Raw genomic sequence first — 12804 nt, 5'->3', positions numbered from 1 at the left:
GACACAGTTTCTTTATTGTTAAAATGTAGACAGTATTATCCATGTTAAATAGACATAATGAGTTCAATTCTATAATGTATGTTATGGGCCAGACTTTCCACACTCCCTCCCTGGCCCAGCTCCCATGACCTCCCTCTCCCCTGTGCCTTCTCACCCACTTCAGGCACAGCCCAGAACCACAGCTAGGACACCAGCTTGCAACATGGCAACCCCCCAAACTAGCATCTGAGAAATCCAGCAGAAGGCGACACTCCTAACAGGACAGCCTCTCCCGCAAGAAGGGTCCCGACCTGCTGTAACAGCTCAGTGGACACCATGGAGAGCTCACACTTAGCCAAGAGAAACACTGATGCTAGCCTGAAGCTACCATTAGAATTTCAAACTACTAACTTCAGATGAACTAGTAAACCCCAACATATGTAGGGCAAGAAAAAAAGCTATAAGGAGTAAGAGGAAACAACTGAAAAGGAGTTATAAGGACAATTCAAAAGACTCGAAGGGCTTCCCAGGTGGCGCAGTGGTAAAGAATCTGCCTGCCAATGCAGGAGATGCAAGAGACCCAGGTTAGATCCCTGGGTTGGGACGATCCCCTGGAGGAGGAAATGGCAACCCACTCCAGTTTTCTTATCTGAAAAGTTCCATGGAGCCTGGTGGGCTGCAGTCCATGGGATCACAAAGAGTTGAACACAACTGAGCGTGCACGCACACACACACACATACAAAAGACCTAGGTTTATTTGTGTGTGTTCATATTCTTGCTTTTAATTAAGCATTTTCTTTCGCAGCCTTTATCCTGACTTACGGCAACAGCAGATGAGGTAGGCAAGGACTTAGAAAGAGGCAGGTAGTGAAGAGTAGAGCATGAAAAGGCAGGTGATGCTTTAAATGATTATTCTCAGCTCTTTCTCCAAAGAACTGGAAAAGTACATGGTAACGCACATTTTAGAGTAAATGAAGATGATGGGCCAGGGGAAAATCACTTGGCATCAACATGGTTTTGCAAAAACATCATCATGGTTTTGCTGTTAAGGCGTAATTTCGGGGATAGTAGTAGTTTGAAAATCAAGAAGAATTTTAAGCATTGGACTTAAATCATCTATGCAGACAACACCCCAGCCTAATTCTGGAAATACTGCCAATCTAAAGCAGCACATTCTGGATAAATGGTCATTTATTACAGAGTGTTTTGAATACTCATTTTAAAAATATCATCGATGCCATCATTACTGATATCATTATTCCCTAGTGCCAGCTTAGTACTCTGATAGAGTCACTTTGCAGTGGGTTTGTGATGATCATTTCTCCCTGCTGGCTCTCTAACATGCAGCACTGAACTTCTCTCTACTTTTCACTTTGGTACAATGGAAAGAATTCAGCATTTGGATATAAAGGGGCAAGGTTTGGATTCCAGTTCTGTTATTTACTAACTCAGGCAAATTACTTAACTTTCTTGAAAGACCATATTAAAAATAACTATGACTATCTTTAATCATCACTTAAGAATTAGTGAGGATCAAATGAGATAATGTATATAAAATCGTAAGTGAAAGTCGCTCAGTTGTGTCCTACTCTGTATAGTGCATGGGATTCTCCAGGCCAGAATACTGGAGTGCGCAGCCTTTCCCTTCTCCAGGGGAATCTTCCCAACCCAGGAATCGAACCCAGGTCTCCCGCATTGTAGGCGGACTCTTTACCAGCTGAGGCACAAGGGAAGCCCAAGAATACAGGAGTGGGTAGCCTATCCCTTCTCCAGGGGATCTTCCCAACCCAGGAATCAACTGGGGTCCCCTGCATTGCAGGCGGATTCTTTACTAACTTTTGAGCTGTATTTCAATGTCTTTCTTAAGTTCCAAAATTTTAATAAACATTACTGCACTATGTCAGTCCATATTTATCTCACAGTCTTGTCTTACGTGATGAAATCTGTTAATCATGGTGGTTATTTTGTCTTAAATCTACCTACTTTCTTATTTTTCCTCTGATCCTTTCTTATAAGCATGTAATATTCTAGACTACCCAGGAAAATGGTACCTAGACTCCCTTTATAATGACAGAAATCCTAGACAAAGAATAGACATTCAAATACTCATGAAATAGCAATGGAATATGAAATTCTACTTTTGAATTTAATGATAATAAAACAGAGATGCTGAAAATTCAAACAGAGAGAAGCTGAGATAGATAAAGGAACAAATATAATATCATTTTCAAGGCTGGTTTTGATGTTCCATCTGCTCTTTGTTGAAGTAACAAAGAAGTGGCAGAGAGACTTAAACAAATATGTACGAAACTGCTGGCACTTTGAAATAACTTCGAAATCATTCAAACAGAAAACATAAATGTCATCAGCGGTGCAATGATATGATTTTTGTCATAAGTATTGACTGGGTAAAAGTAGGTAAAATATGCTTTTAATTAAACAATTTTTTTCTACTAAAATGGGGGAATTTTATGGGAAGAGGAATTCTTTCTGAAACGGCTCCAGGATCCTCTTAAGAGCTTCATCCAGAATGGAACAGATTCTTCTGGGCCTGTCAATAGCTATGATTATCAGAAAGTATTTCTACCTGGAGCCTGGAGCCTCAGCCCAGTGGAATAATGGGTCCTGTGATTAAGGACTGCGTGGTTCCCTCTTAAAATCACTCATGCCATAGCTCAGGGGAAATGCGGCTTCCTGGAGGGCTCCATGTCAGGATCCTCTTCTCTCCTGGCTCCGCCGTCTTCTTGGATTCCTAGGAAATTAGCCATTACCTTCATTTGTTACTTTACAGTGATCAACCTTCTGAGGACAGCTTTAATGAGCTCCCCAACCTAAAATATTCAACATGGTCATGCTCCACTAGCATTTCTAACAGCCAGACCACAAGAGGTACAGCACTGCAGGGAGAAATAATACAGCCCAAAGAGGAAAAATAATTCTATGTGCTGAGAAAAATAAGTACTGTGCTGAGAAAAATGAGTGAAACCGTGGTGAGATAATGTTTCAGTAAATTTGGCACTACATTTTCTACCCAGACAAAAAATGGTTACATGAGTTTAAAATATCAATTAAAGAACTCTGAATAAAATTGGAATGTGTATCCAAGGAGAAGGCAATGGCACCCCACTCCAGTACTCTTGGCTGGGAAATCCCATGGATGGAGGAGCCTGGTGGGCTGCAGTCCATGGGGTCGCTAGGAGTCAGACACGACTGAGCGACTTCACTTTCATTTTCAAGCATTGGAGAAGGAAATGGCAACCCACTCCAGTATTCTTGCCTGGAGAAACCCAGGGACGGGGGAGCCTTTTGGGCTGCCGTCTATGGGGTTGCACAGTCGGACATGACTGAAGCGACTTAGCAGCTGCAGCAGCTGTATCCAATCACTGTTTAGTTTTTCATTAGTTTCTTTGGCCTTATATTACTTTTTAAAAAAGTTAGTCTATTGTGTGAGAATCCTGGATTTTAATGTTTTAAAAAGGCATTGGCACCTCCTAGAACAATGAAAATAAAAATAAACAAATGAGATCTAATTAAACTTAAAAGCTTATGTGCAGCAATGAAAGCCGTCAACAAAACAAAAAGACAACCCACAGAATGGGGAAAAATGTCTGTGAATGCAACCGACATGTGATTAATCTTCCAAATATACAAACAGTTCTGCAGCTCTATGTCAAAAAAATGACCCAATCAAAAAATGGGCAGTGATCTAAGTGGACGGTTCTCCAAGAAGACATACAGATGACCCAAAAGCACATGAAAAGATGCTTAACATCACTAATTATCATAGAAATGCAAATCAAAACTATAATGAGGTACAATCTCCCATGGGTCAGAATAAGTGTAAAGTCGCTCAGTCATGTCTGATTTTTTGTGACCCCATGGACTGTAGCCTTCCAGGATCCTCTGTCTATGGAATTCTCCAGACAAGAATACTGGAGTGGGCTGCCATTCTCTTTGTGTGCTAAGTCGGTTCAGTCATGTCCGACTCTTCATGACCCCATGGACTGTAGCCCTTCAGGCTCCTCTGTCCATGCGATTCTCTAGGCAAGAATACTGGAGTGGGCTGCCATTCCTTTCTCCAGGGGATCTTCCTGACCCAAGGAAGATCATCAGAAAGTCTATAGACAATCAATACTGGAGAAGATCTGAAGAAAAGGGAACCTTCCTACACTGTTCTTGGGAATGTAAATTGGTAAAACCACTGTGGAGAACAGCATAGAGGTTCCTTAAAAAACTTAAAATGCAGTTACCATGTGATTCAGAAAGGATGCATGCAGCCCAATGTTCATTGAAGCACTATTTACAGTAGCTAAGACATTGAAGCGACCTAAATGCCTAGATAGCATATTCAAAAGCAGAGGCATTACTTTGCCAACAAAGGTTCATCTAGTCAAGGCTATGGTTTTTCCTGTGGTCATGTATGGATGTGAGAGTTGGACTGTGAAGAAGGCTGAGCGCCAAAGAATTGATGCTTTTGAACTGTGGTGTTGGAGAAGACTCTTGAGAGTCCCTTGGACTGCAAGGAGATCCAACCAGTCCATTCTGAAGGAGGTCAGCCCTGGGATTTCTTTGGAGGGAATGATGCTAAAGTTGAAACTCCAGTACTTTGGCCACGTGATGCGAAGAGCTAACTCATTGGAAAAGACTCTGATGCTGGGAGGGATTGGGGGCAGGAGGAGAAGGGGACGACAGAGGATGAGATGGCTGGATGGCATCATTGACTCGATGGACGTGAGTTTCAGTGAACTCTGGGAGTTGGTGATGGACAGGGAGGCCTGGCGTGCTGCGATTCATGGGGTTGCAAAGAGTCAGACACGACTGAGCGACTGAACTGATCTGATCTCATCTGAAATGCCTGTCAACAAAGAAATGGATAAAGAAGATGGTACACACATACTATGGAGTATTACTCCATTGGAAAAAAGCCATAAAAAAGAATGAAATAGTGCCATGTGTAGCAACATGAATGAACCTAGAGATTTTCATACTAAAGTGCAGTAAGACAGAGATAAATATCATATGATATCACTCATATGTGGAATCTAATTTAAAAATATACAAATCAACTTATTTATAAAATCAAAACAGACTTACAGATAGCAAAAACAAACATTGTTACCAGAGGGGAAAAGTGGAAGGGAAGGATAAATCAGGAGTTTGGGGTGAACACATGTGCCCCACTATATATAAAATAGATAAGTAACAAAGACCTACTCTATAGTACATGGCACTCTACCTGATATTCTGTGATAACCTGTATGAGAAAAGAATGTAAAAAAGAGTGAATACACGTATATGTACGAGTGAATAACTTTTCTGTACACCTGAAACTAACACAACACCGTAAATCAACTGTACTCCAAAAAAATTTAAGTATTTTAAAAATTAAAAAATAAGGCATTGACATTTGTCATTCTAAGAATCAACAGTGCTTTTTCTGTCCACTCTTTAACAATAGATCTTTGTCATTTCTTACTTTTCTGGAATACCTAGGTTCCAAGATCCTGATTATCACCTCAAAGAATATAATAATCTAATCTAATGACTGATTTATTTTATTATTCTCTATCAAAAATATATAATTATAAAATATGATTACATTTAAAAGGCCTTTCATTTATTCAACAAATATTTATTAATTCCATAGCTATTACATATCGAGCAATGTTCTAGGCCCTGCTGCTGCTGCTGCTAAGTCACTTCAGTCGTGTCCGACTCTGTGCAACCCCATGGACGGCAGCCCACCAGGCTCCCCCGTCCCTGGGATTCTCCAGGCAAGAACACTGGAGTGGGTTGCCATTTCCCTCTCCAGTGCATGAAAGTGAAAAGTGAAAGTCAAGGTGCTCAGTCATATCCGACTCTTAGCAACCCCATGGACTGCAGCCTACCAGGCTCCTCCGTCTGTAGGATTTTCCAGGCAAGAGTACTGGAGTGTGGTGCCGTTGCCTTCCCCAGTTCTAGTCCCTAGAGATATAGTAATGAACAAAGCACTGTCTTTGACCATGCGGAGCATATATCCTAGTGAGGTCAACAGTAAAGTAGGTATGTGCTGTGCTTGTGCTTAGTCGCTCAATTGTGTCCGGCTCTTTGTGACCCCATGGACTGTAGCTCACCAGGCTCCTCTGTCCACGGGGATTCTCCAGGCAAGAATACTGGAGTGGGTTTCCATGCCCTTGTCCAGGTGATCTTTCCAACCGAGGAATGGAACTCAGGTCTCCTGCATTGCAGGTGGATTCTTTACCATCTGAGCCACAAGGAAAGTCCAAGAATACTAGAGTGGGGAGCCTATCCCTTCTCCAGGAATTGAACTGGGTGTCCTGCATTACAGGTGGATTCTTTACCAGCTGAGCTACCTGGGAAGCCCCAAATATGTATATGTAAATATATATATATATATATATATATATATATGTATTGATTCTGTCAATTTGACTAGATCACAGGGTGCCAAGATACTGGGCAAATATTATTATGCATCTGGGAGTGTTTCCAAATGAAGTTAGCATTTGATTGATAGACTCAGCAAACTGCTTTGCCCTCCACAATGTGTATGAACATCATCCAGTGCATTGAATGCCTGAATAGAATGCAGCCCTTCCTCCATGATTGCTTCAGTGGAGAGGTCAATCTTCTGCCCTTGGAACTCCTGGTTCTCAGGCCTTTGGACTCAGGCTGAATTACACCATAGGTTTCAGCTTGCAGATGTCAGATCATGGGAGAGAGAATAGGCAGAAAGGAGGACAGGTTTGTGCATGTGTGTTTGCCTGCATATGTGCTTGGTCGCTCAACTGTGTCCAGCTTTTAGCAAGCCTATGGACTGTGGTCTGCTCTGTCCAGAGGATTTCCCAGGCAAACATACAGGAGTGGGTTGCCACTTCCTTCTCCAGGGGATCTTCCGGACCCGGGAACCAAACCTGCGTCTCCTGCACTGGCAGATGGATTTGTAACTGCTGAGCCGTCAGGGAAGCCCATAGATAGGTTTACTGGTTCTGTTTCTGTAGAGACTAATATTGACTAATACTGCATATATATTGATATGAAAAACTAAGTCTGGGTAAGAAAACAGAGACTAAAGAGAAAGCTTTATTAGATAAAGTGTTGAGGATAGAGTCTCTGACAAGCTGCGATTTGAAGAAAGACCTGACTTCACTGAGATAAGAATTATATACACATCCCAGAGACGTTTCCCCCAAAAGGAAGAGGAAGGAGGAGATGGCAAAACAAAGCATCTTGACACAGGAAATGACTGGCTTGTTCGAGGCCCAGCAGGCAGGCTGATGCGGTTGGAATGTGATGAGCAAAAGAGAGAGTGGTAGGAGATGAGGTCTAAGAGGTGGCCGAGGCTAGGGCACAGGAGGGCCTTTGGGTTTTCCTCTTGGTGTGATGGGAACCCGTTGGGGCGCGGGCAGAGGAGAATGATGCTGTTGACATGATGCTCATTTGGAGAGGAAGGTGCTGGCCCCTGTTGAGAGACTGCTGGTGAGCCCAGAAGGCTCGGGCTGTAGCATGCTGACACAGATGGCACCCTGGACACGGAGTGTGCACATGAGGAGGGGAAGCGGGGGTCTTATCTGGACACTTTGTGAAGGAAGTGTCTGCCGGGACTGGTGATGCATTAGGCGTGCGTTGTGAGATAAAGTGAGGAATCAAAGATGCGCCATCGAGGATTTTGATCTGAGCAGTTAGGTAAATGATGGGACCATTTACTTCATTTCTCTCATTCTATCTTTTCAGTCTGTCTTTGAGAAAAAGAATAGGTCAGTCAATTGAATAGAGTAGGAATGAATCTAAGCTAAGGAACTTAGAAATGTAAAAATTCTTTCTACTTGGCCCCTTTCACCCTAACCATTTCTTCTATATGACTCCTGTTATTTTTCTTTATTTTTTTTCCCTGAAAGTCTGCACTCTATCATCTAGAGATTACTTGGGGTCAACTTGTTTTGTTGCGAATGCACTGACGAGACTCGACAGGCTGTTAGTCATATATATCATGGTATGAATTGATCTAGCCAAGTTGTTTTCCTTCTCACATCAACCTATAAGTCCATGTTGAAGGAAGTGATGATGCCCAGGTGACAGACTAAAAAGAAACATTTGAGATCCTGTGGTACTTAGGTAATAAGCAGTTTGATGGGAAAAAATGAAACGTGAGGTTTGAAAGTCTAGAGGGCAGGATGAGGTCACTGCGATTCTCGAAGGTCAGGGAAGACACAGACACACAAGAAAACAAACATGGAGTCAAAATGTTAACAGATGTTGCCACGGGCGTGTGCTGTTCTACCATGCCAGTGAGGAAATACTGCTCCAGAAGAGCAGACATCAGCATAAGTTCAGTGTGTGCTAGTCGCTCAGTCGTGTCTGACTCTTTGCGACTCCATGGATTGTAGCCCGCCAGGCTCCTCTGTCCATGGGACTCTCCAGGCAAGAATACTGGAGTGGGCTGCCATTTCCTTCTTCAGGGGATCTACCTGAACCCAGGTTTCCTGCATTTCAGATGGAGACTCTACCATCTCAGCCACCAGGAAAGTTAAGTTCAGTACATTTTGCTACTGCTGCTGCTAAGTCGCTTCAGTCGTGTCCGACTCTGTGTGACCCCATAGACGGCAGCCCACCAGGCTCCCTCATCCCTGGGATTCTCCAGGCAAGAACACTGGAGTGGGTTGCCATTTCAAGTATTTATTTTTTATATTTGTTAATAAGCCCTTAATTAATATGTGTTTTCATTATATATGCTTCATTGGAAAGCCTTTAACAATTTTAGATTATGAAGGCAGGAGAAGAAGGGGACAACTGAGGATGAGACAGTGGGATGGCATCACCAACTCAATAAACATGAGTTTGAGCAAACCCCAGGAGACAGTGAAGGACAGGAAGGACAGTGAAGGACTGGTGTGTTGCAGTCCACAGGGTCGCAAAAAGTCAGACATGACTTAGTGACTGAACAACAAGTAAGCTAAAAATTTGCAGAGATGCAATAAAACGAACCCAATTAGAAAGCCAGATTTGCAGGGACTGTACTTTCCAAATCAAAAGTAGACAAATAAAATCTGATAGGTTTGTAACTAAGAACAATGGAGCAATACAGCTCTTGGCTTAAGCCTGTTTGATATTTCAGGGCAGACTGCAAGCCTTTACCAAGGCTTTATCTGGCAAATCTCCCCACTCTTCCCTGACAACTAGGCTGATCCATCTGACTCTTCACAGGTTTTTGGGGAAATGGAACAAGGGCACTGATGCTATCTCTGGTTTAGCCTCTTATTTATACGATTGCAGTAAGTGATCAAAGTCTTGACTGTTATTAATAAAATCATTTTGGCTTCTTTTCTAAACCACTACTCCATCACCTAGGAGATTGTCTTGCTCCAGCTCAGTTGAGCTCCTGACGGCAAGAGAGAAAATTTGAGTTCATAACTGCCCATGACAATCTAAGCCCTTTTTTTTTTGCCCTGCCTAGTAAAGGACAGGGAGGGCAGGCATGCTGCAGTCCATGGGATCACAAAGAGTCAGACCAACAACAACAAGCTTTACAGGTGGCTCATTGGTAAAAGAAACCTGTCAATGCAGGAGATGCAGGAGACACCAGTTCGATCCCTGGGTTGGGAAGATCCCCTCAAGAGGGAAATGGCAACCCACTCCAGTATTCTTGTCTAGAGAATCCCAAGGACAGAGGAGCCTGGTGGGCTACAGTCCATGGGGTTGCAAAGAGTCAGACACAACTGAGCGACTGAGCACACACATAAGCCTTACAACACAATAAAAATGCATGTCTGACTTGAGAGTGCTAACTAACCTTCCCCCAAAGTTACCTTTTTCTCAATAAAATGGCTATTTCACAAACAGAAGCACATTTTTACCCTTCTGTTACTAAATGGAATTTTCATTCATTTTCTTCTCTGATCCAACAAATTGGCCGGAAGCGTGGCCGTGGGCATTTTGGAGGCCAGAGTGAGCAGGAGAACACCCTGGACCAGCTGCTCGTGGAGATGGACGGATTCAACTCTACCACGAACGTCAGCATGCTGGCCGGCACCAACTGCCCTGATGTCCTTGACCCAGCTCTGATGCGGATGGGCTGCTTCGACTGTCAGATTTACATTGGGCCCCAGGACATCAAAGGCAGGTCGTCTATCTTCAAGGTCCACCTGCATCCACTCAAGTTGGACGAGAGCCTCAGCAAGGATGCCCTGGCGAGGAAGCTTGCGGCCCTCACTCCAGGCTTCACAGGTGCTGATATTTCTAATGTTTGCAGCAAGCTGCCCTGATTGCCGCCTGCCACCTAATGCCAAGGTCCAGCCCCGGCTGATCCACGGTATTCGAAGGGGAGACGGAGTAGGCGACCTATTTATTTATTTATCAAAGATATAAAGAGTAATAGAATGAGGATACCTCAGTAGGAAAATTCAGTGGAGAAAAGAAGCTGAGTAGCTTGGTTTACACAGAAAATCAATATAACCCGTGACACCAGGTTAGCTCTGACCACGGAGGCCGCAGGCACCCTCTCGAATAGCGGAAGGTGCCCCACCTTAGACACCTTCTCGAGTGGGTCTTAGAAACCCAGGCAAATAAATGGTCGCAGAGGATATCCGCGCTCCAGATGGATACTCAGCTGGAGGTTAAGGGGAAGAATGACATGGGGAGACCAAGCGTTGGTGAGCAAGGCCCGTAGCTTTATTTTCAACAGGGGTTTTTATACCCTAAGTTACACATAGAGGATAGTAGGGAATGCAAAGTCAGCAGTCTTTGATCCTTATCAAAAACCAGAGTTTCTTTCCTGCAAATTTATCGTATACAAATGGTTTAGGTGATTTACATCATCTTCTGGCCAGAAGGCCTATTAACATTTTATGACTCTTGACAAGGACTTATCAACAAAGACTTATTTTCTCTAAGAGTAATTATTTTAAGGTTTGGCACCATCTTCTGAAGATAAAATTGCATTCCTATAGGGCGGATGTGTAATGGGTTTACAAAGGAAAGAATTTATTACCTTAAGGGTCTAAAGTTACTAACACCAAGGCCACTACTTATTTTTTCTACATCGCAACTATATTAATTAATACACATTCAAGGATACAATACAGGGGATGTGGAAACTTGGCAACAAGCATTGGCTCGTCAATGAAATCTTTTACTAGTTTTATTCTGACAGTTTCTAACTCTCTGAGAGGCTCTAAGCTATTTGAATATCTTAAGCTTCCCGTGCCTCTCGAGGCTGGGAGACTGTAAACAATTGTATGCATAGCAGTAAACTTGTCAGGCGAGTTAGAGAGCTATCTGAGGGGTTTGGATTTAAACACTCCTAATTGCCCAGGAACTTTATTAATTGGAGCTGTAAGTTAGCTCTTTGACAGAGAGAGCAAGATAGTGGTGGGGGACAGCCCCCAGTAAAGTCAGAGGTGAGAGCACAAAGCAATAAAGTAGGCAGACTCTGGTTTTTTGGGGGTAGATGCTCGAGAATATCCGGGGGGACTCCCGAGGCCCAATCCCGCCTTTGCATATGCTGAGCCTCCTTCCTCATGACCTTTGTCACGAGTGGAATGTCTCTCGCCGGCTCCCGGCAACCTAAACCCCTCTGTTGGGGAGAAGCACTTTGAGCAGGCCATTGAAAGGGTCACTGGAGGCCTTGAGAAGAAGACCCATGTCCTGCAGCCCGGTGAGAAGATGACGGTGGCCTACCATGAGGCTGGCCGTGCGGTGGTGGGCTGTTTCCTGGAACACGCAGACCCCCTGCTCAAGGTGTCCATCGTCCCCCAGGGCAAGGGGCTCGGCTATGCCCAGTGTCTGTCCAGGGAGCAGTACCTGTACACACGGGAGCAGCTCTTTGACTGCATGTGCGCCATGCTGGGCGGCCGCGTGGCTGAGCAGCTGTTCTTCGGGCGGGTCACCATGGGGGCCCAGGACGACCTGAGGAAGGTCACCCAGAGCGCCTATGCCCAGATTGTGCAGTTTGGGATGAGCGAGAAGCTGGGCCAGGTGTCCTTTGATCTCCTGTGGCCAGGCAAGGCGCTGGTGGAGAAACCGTTCAGCGAGGCCACGGCCCAGCTCATAGACGAGGGGGTGCGGCGGCTCATTGGCTCCGCGCATGCGCGCACCCTGGACCTGCTCACAAGCTGCCGCGAGCAGGTGGACAAGGTGGGCGGGCGGCTGCTGGAGAAGGAGGTGCTGGAGCAGGCCGACATGGTGGAGCTGCTCTGGCCACGGCCGTTCGCCGAGATCACCTACGAGGAGCTTGTGGAGGGCACGGGCGGCCTGGATCCTCGGACACGGCCCTTCCCGAGGGTCTGCAGGGCTGGTGTGGGGGGCCTGCTGCAGGAGAGCCCAGCCTAGCGCCTCTGCCTGGAAAGCAGCCTCTGGGACCCCCAGGAAGCAAATTAAAGCACATGTAACCCGAAGCAATGGCACTCCACTCCAGTACTCTTGCCTGGAAAATCCCACAGACGGAGCAGCCTGGTGGGCTGCAATCCATGGGGTCGCTAAGAGTCGGACACGACTGAGCGACTTCACTTTCACTTTTCACTTTCACACATTGGAGAAGGAAATGGCAAGCCACTCCAGTGTTCTTGCCTGGAGAATCCCACGGACGGGGGAGCCTGGTGGGCTGCCGTCTATGGGGTCACATAGAGTCGGACACGACTGAAATGATTTAGCAGCATAGATTTTAGCTGGGAGTATATTTCAGCCGTAAGTCAGGGCCTGTATGGAACAACAGTAAACTGTTGTTTACTGTGGGCCTGGTGCAAAACTAAAAAGAGTTAAGACCCTAAAACTCAGAGGATTTAACTCTGATCTGATTTGGTAATTAAGAGTAAGGTGATTAGAAAAAA

The 12804-nt window shown here is 44.8% G+C and overlaps 1 protein-coding gene across 1 annotated transcript; it reads left to right on the top strand.

Annotated features, from left to right (window-relative positions):
* The first annotated feature begins 9801 nt into the window (after positions 1-9801).
* Positions 9802-12366, top strand: LOC112581356 (AFG3-like protein 1). The gene is given in 3 exon segments (XM_045164016.1): positions 9802-10228; positions 11514-12235; positions 12238-12366. Coding segments are annotated over 3 exon segments (1278 nt in total).
* Positions 12367-12804: the final 438 nt, after the last annotated feature.

Source organism: Bubalus bubalis, chromosome 22, assembly GCF_019923935.1.
Source record: "Bubalus bubalis isolate 160015118507 breed Murrah chromosome 22, NDDB_SH_1, whole genome shotgun sequence".
In the NCBI taxonomy this organism is placed as follows: Eukaryota; Metazoa; Chordata; class Mammalia; order Artiodactyla; family Bovidae; genus Bubalus; species Bubalus bubalis.
This window is presented reverse-complemented; position numbering and strand designations above follow the sequence as displayed.